Raw genomic sequence first — 6,705 nt, 5'->3', positions numbered from 1 at the left:
CAAACAAAAAAACAATATAATAAAACGAGCCATGAAAGCTGTTAGATCCATGGGGGCCAGCAGCAGGTAACCTCAATTTTAAAGAGTTTTCGCTCGCAGGTTCGACCTTGGACTCTATCTTATATCCACAAAAATGTAAGAAAAAAGTTTTGGGAGAATTCAATTTAACCTTTGCATAGTAGAACTTATACTGTAGAAGTGTTTATACTTAATCGAATTTGATATATGAGAGAAGTCGAATTGGTTAGATACGTATGTATACACACAGGTTAGACAATGTAACTATGTAAGTAGATGATCTGATGATGCATGATTAAGGTATTATAAAGAACATTCTTTGCTAATTCTGACCTTCTCTACCAAACCAACGAAAGTCAAATCAATGCTCCCCTGTCACCCAATATATCTATTTTCTTTATATCAAAAACTTATCAATCATCACAGTTGAATTAATCATCGTTATAAAATATTAATAAGAATTGAACACACATGTAAACAAAGACCGACTCTTCAATAATAACCATTCTCTCATGTCTCTCATCTACAATTATTTTTCCAACATATCAAAATATAACTTTTCAAAGGGAAGTGGTTACACCCCAAATTGTGTATACATATGCAACCTCATAGTCCCATTTCCAAAAACACAATACCCATCTCACAAAAACTCTCTCATTAGTCATCATCCATCACTCATGAAAGAAGAAACCTTCTTTTTCCGGCGGCGGTTCTTGGCCTCTGGTCTCATTTTCCTCTTCCTTCTTCCTCAAGCTTTCACTTACATCACTCATCCGATCTACCCGTGCTTCCCACACGCTCCTTTCCTTCCTCCAATCGGAAACCCAAGGCTCTTAAAAGCTTTCGCAGCTCTTCAAGCTTGGAAGTTCACCATAACCTCTGACCCAAACGGCTTCACTTCTAACTGGTGTGGTCCTCATGTTTGTAACTACACAGGCGTGTTTTGTGCACCGGCTCTAGATAACCCTTACGTCTTAACCGTCGCTGGTATAGACTTAAACCATGCTAATATCGCCGGTTATCTCCCTATAGAGCTTGGTCTCTTAACCGATCTTGCCTTGTTCCATATCAATTCAAACCGTTTCGAAGGTCAACTCCCCAAAACTCTAAAATGTCTCCAGCTTCTCCATGAGCTTGACGTCAGCAACAATAAACTCTGCGGTGAGTTTCCTTCCGTGATCTTCTCCTTACCTTCTTTGAAGTTTCTCGACATTAGGTTCAATGAGTTCGAAGGAGATGTTCCTAGCCAACTCTTTGACCTAAACCTCGACGCTCTCTTCATTAACGACAACAAATTCCGGTTTAGGTTACCGAGAAACATAGGTAACTCTCCAGTTTCGGTTCTTGTCTTGGCCAACAACGATCTCCAAGGATCTTGTGTACCTCCAAGTTTCTACAATATGGGGAAGACGCTGCACGAGGTCATTCTCTCGAACTCACAGCTAACCGGTTGTTTAAACCGGGAAATCGGTTTGCTTAACCAGTTGACGGTTTTCGACGTGAGTTACAACAACTTGGTGGGTTCTTTGCCGGAGACGATTGGTAATATGAAGAGTTTGGAGCAGTTGAACATAGCTCATAACAAATTCTCCGGCTACATTCCGGAGAGTATCTGTCGGTTACCAAGACTCGAGAACTTCACTTACTCGTATAACTTCTTCTCCGGTGAGCCACCGGTTTGTCTGAGGCTTCAAGAGTTTGATGATCGTCAAAATTGTTTACCTTCAAGGCCAATGCAACGGTCTCCCGCTGAATGCAAATCTTTTGCTTCTCATCCTATTGATTGTGGATCTTTCGGCTGCTCTCCACCTAGTCCACCGCCTCCACCACCGTCTCCTCCACCTCCACCGCCATCACCGCCGCCACCATCACCTCCACCACCATCACCTCCGCCACCACCACCACCATCACCGCCGCCACCATCACCGCCGCCGCCATACGTGTATCTTCCCCCACCATCACCGCCACCATATGTGTATCGGCCTCCACCACCACCGCCACCATATGTGTATCGGTCACCATCGCCACCGCCTCCGTATGTGTACCCACCGCCTCCTTGTTGATCTTCCACGCGGCGGTGCATGACTAAGGCTTCTTTTGACCTAGTGGGATGCAATAGTTGAAAGTTGAAACTGCCATCTGTTTAGGTGTTGTGTTCTACGTTATGTAACGCTAGTGTTCATTTAATTGTTCTTGTTTTATTATTTATTTTCTTTAGAATTTAATTCTCAAAAAGTTGAATGAGCTTCAATTGTTTGTGTTGTTAAAAAATATTTTAGTTAAATGAAAATTGAGGTGAGATATATTTGTAATTTGACCTGGCGAGACGACAAGTTTATTAAATAGTAGTACATTTACTATTTCAAATATGATCACGAGTCGCTTCTTTCTCTTTCCCATCGGTTACATTCTCGTACTAGTAGCTAAGTCTCCTCAATCCGACAATACAAGAAATCATGTCTCTAGTAATTGCATGTCCCATTGTACATTTAATTTTCACCAAGAATCCCAAACGGTCCCCTTGAGTTAGGTGTTTTTTTTTTCTCTCCCCTTAAGACGTTAAAGCAATTTAGGAAATCCCTTCCGTAACCCTCATTGTTGGTCTATCCGTTGTCCTCGTGGGTTTAACTCATTTGAAACCGCTTTTGCAAAGCCTACTTTTTAAAGCATTTAAAACTAAAACACTAACATGGCCATCGCCCATCGGTAAAGAGGTTTGTTATGCCCAATCCGTGGTTTCTCATTCCGAATTGTTACTTTTATCTTTGCATGTGATTATTTGTTTTATAAGCGCACATCTTAAAGGATAATTTAAGTTCCAAACGTATGATTCTTTTCCTATAATTGGGAATTCCAATGTCAGGTTTTAGAAAAACTTAATATAATATGTGAAAGAACCAAACGCACTTTTTTTTTTTTTTGACAACCAACCAAATGCACTTGTTATTAAAAAACGTTAACATTGATTAACCATATCTGATATCACAGTAAAAACTCGAACCATAAATGGTAAATTCTTAAACCATTATATTGCCATGAGTCAATGACTTTTCCGAACTTAGACCAAGTTTATCGGTAGTATGTTAGTAAGGGGATTGTTAAATTTTATATGAATTAATTGTGTATTTTTTTAAATATAAGAACCCATGATCTTTTAGATAAAATTTTCTTTATAGATGTACTTTATAGATGGAATTAACTAACATGCCGTTCGTTCATTTTCATCCTACAAACAATTAGTAAAACAACACATTCGGGCAATGTGCCAATGGCTGACAAAAGTTTACAAATTATTCTACTTTTAAATTAGATAGAATATAATTAATTAATGAAATGTGCCTTCATTTTCATATTACAAACAAATAAAATCATATTTGGGAAATGTGCCAATGGTTGACAAAAGTTTGTAAACCGTGTTTCTGGTGGAATCAGTAACAACCATTTGAGTAAACTAAAGAAAATTCATTGCTACGTACAACCATAAAAAGTGAAATTTCCTTATTGGGCTTTGGCTAAGCAATTTGGTATTGATTTGGAGTTTGGACTAACCAACGGAAACCCAATAATCTAGCTAAGCAATTTGGTATTGGTTCTGAAACCAAAACCGGGAATGGTTCATAATAAACCGGAAATGAAGAAGAGTGATTCAAGGAGACAAAACTGGTGGAAACTGCAAACTGCGAAGTTGATGTGTTGTTACCAAACCGACAAAGCGACCTTTAAACCATGACACTTCACCATCAATCTTAAAACATTGACCATTCACCCACCGGTTATATACTCTTTACAGACAGATTGCCTTCCTAATTTGTAACTTCATCATATTATTAGATACATATACAACATATGCACAAATATATTTTAAATATCTCATGTGGATGTCAATAATCATTATAGGATGTTAATATATCATGCATTGGCCCCATAATCTTTCTGCCTTTTTTATTTTTCTTTTTGTTATAAGAGGACTTTACAGAATTATAGAGTTGCAAATGTTGGGAGCATTCTTTTAACAACCAAAAAGAGGGAAAAAAAAAAACAATATATTTGCTTCTAACGTAGGACACTTTGAAGACATCTCACCTTTTCATTCTTTCAGGTGACTCCTTTTTCTTTTTCCTTTTGTTTTAGGAGATTTTGATGACCCCTTTGGTTATCCTCTTTTGTGATTTTGAAGATATTGCTATTGATGTTTGTTGGTGGGCTTATAATGTGCGTGCAAAAAAGATTAACCGAGTTTAGAGAGTTGGGAACTTGGGATTTATCTTTATATAAACGTGGTAGCTAGGTTTGGACCACAAGTGAAGATAGAACATCTTTTATCAACAAAAATCCATCTTATTATCATATATAGGCCAACATCACTATACAAATCCTTTAAAAAAAACAAAAATTAGTATTTGGTGAAACACCCGATTAATCTCAAGGGTGAAAAAAATGTATTGATACAAAGTTTATCGCAAATCCATCATGAATAAAGCCAAAATCCAAACGACCAATATGGTCCATACACAGAGTTTGCGAGCAGTGGATGGATGAGCCAATACACACGGGTTTACGAATACTATTTGTTTTTTTTTTTTTTCACTATTGATACATACGTTTGTTGATTGTTTTAAACAAGTATCTAAGAGATTTAATTCTTTTGCATTCCCACGTAAAACACACGATATATATCAACATCATGTTTGTGGGATTTGGCTTCTTAGAATGAAAATGACATGGCATTATTGAATTTACTAACATGGCATGTTTATTGCGGTAACCAAACAATGATCTTTCATTGGTTTAAGCATGTATATATGACAAATTATTATTTTCTTAGATATTATTAATTCAGCTATGTCGTTAAAAGGAAAGTTCCGACTTTGCTAGTAAGAAGAACTATAAATAATATAAATAAAATCCAATTGTATACTTAAACCAAATATATAAATAAAATATATAAATAAATGGTAAATGAACAATATCATGCCCATACCACCCCCAAATATCATGCAATATATATTAATTAATCATCCTTTCATCTAATTAACCAAAAAGCTATCGTGATTTCTCATTGCTATTCAGAAATATTACTATAGGTGTTACTCTTTTGTCCATTTCGTAAGAAATTGACAAATAATTTATGTCTTTCTTATTGTATCTGGTTAGGCCGTAACAATACTACTAAGTACTAGTTAGTATTCTATTTCCATTGTTTTGAGCGACTATATTGTATGGTTAGCAATAGCATGTGAGAACAGTGTAGTAATAATGTAAGAAAGTTTATTAAGAATTCGTTTGGAAGCAAAAACACACGCAGCAAAACATCATGGACCGGTATATCATTATGCATGCGATGAAAGTTCACTTTGACAGTAGTAATTAAATTAGTTGGAAACATTAGATACAACTTTGCTTATTTGATCGGTTACTTACATCTTCGCTAATGGATTTATTAAGAATATATCAAAAGCTAATACACGTGAACAACACGAACTTAAGAGTTCTTCAACGTGTCTCTTTTTATAAAAGTGGCTTGACGTTAACTAGCTAATTTATGAAAAGTAGTACTCTATAATTAATAAAGAGATTTTAATAGATGAGAATTATAATTAAATTAGATGGAAGATTGCATTCTATATATATCATCGGCATGTTAAATAGATGTCGGTCACATATTTTTATATTTCTCTACTTTTTTTTATTAACTTCTCTATTGTTTTTAATACGTACTACTGTAATAATAATCAAAATAGTACGTCATCATACTTACCAAATGTATTTCAATTAATAAATAAGAAACGTTATTAATTGTACTACTATTTTTATAAAGGGTGGCTTTCCATAACTATTATACATGTGGATATATTTAAAGAAATATCAAGACACTAATTTCTTTTGAGGGATTTATTTATTTAATGTATGCACAAATTTTAATCATGCTATTTTCAGAACATATCTCATGGGGTCACAAGCTTTGAAATGATTGTACTCTTTCCAAATTTATAAATTAACAAAAAAAAAACATTTTAATAGAGAGATCTTTTTCATGGATCCAATCTAGTAAACGGTAGAGAAGACTTCGTCTTCACAATCCTGTGTAAATGTGTTCTATTCTAATATCTACTTAAGTGTGTATGACTAAACAAAAGATTATGCATAAACTAAAACAATTTTACCTTCCTAAAACTATAGTATTTTCTTAAAACTAATTCACAGTCAAATTCAGCAGAAGAAGACAGGTTAAAGGACCAACCTTTTGTAAAACCCAAGAAAAAACACAAATTTGATTAAAGGACAGACTTGTCATTTACGTTCATGATTCAGATCTCTAATTTTTCAACCTACATTTTAATGTCACCTAATCTTTCGTTGCACAAATCACTAGACGATACAAACTAATCCGCTATTACAAAAGTCATTTCCACAAAAAAAAAAAAGATTACTAATAACTTTGAAATTTTGAATAATGATAATCACAAGTTAACAAACTTCGACACAATCCCCAAATCTCCGATTACGATTGCAATAAGTAAAATTAAAAAAAACTCCAAAAATTTTTTTAAAAAAAAACTCCACAACGACCGTATCATTTTCTCTTAATTGCATTGATTACACCAATTTTTTTTAAAAAAATATTCAAATCTCTGAAGTAAGTTTTCTAGAATTATTTCAAAATGGTTTTTCGCTTAGGACCCTCGG

At 34.7% G+C, this 6,705-nt stretch overlaps 1 protein-coding gene across 1 annotated transcript; it reads left to right on the top strand.

The window, feature by feature from the left end:
* On the top strand, window positions 500-2,330 carry LOC104746744 (leucine-rich repeat extensin-like protein 6). The gene has a single exon (XM_010468269.2). The coding sequence runs from the start codon at window positions 531-533 to the stop codon at window positions 2,079-2,081; it is 1,551 nt and encodes a 516-aa protein (XP_010466571.1). The 5' UTR covers window positions 500-530; the 3' UTR covers window positions 2,082-2,330.

This window comes from Camelina sativa, chromosome 15, assembly GCF_000633955.1.
Source record: "Camelina sativa cultivar DH55 chromosome 15, Cs, whole genome shotgun sequence".
In the NCBI taxonomy this organism is placed as follows: Eukaryota; Viridiplantae; Streptophyta; class Magnoliopsida; order Brassicales; family Brassicaceae; genus Camelina; species Camelina sativa.
This window is presented reverse-complemented; position numbering and strand designations above follow the sequence as displayed.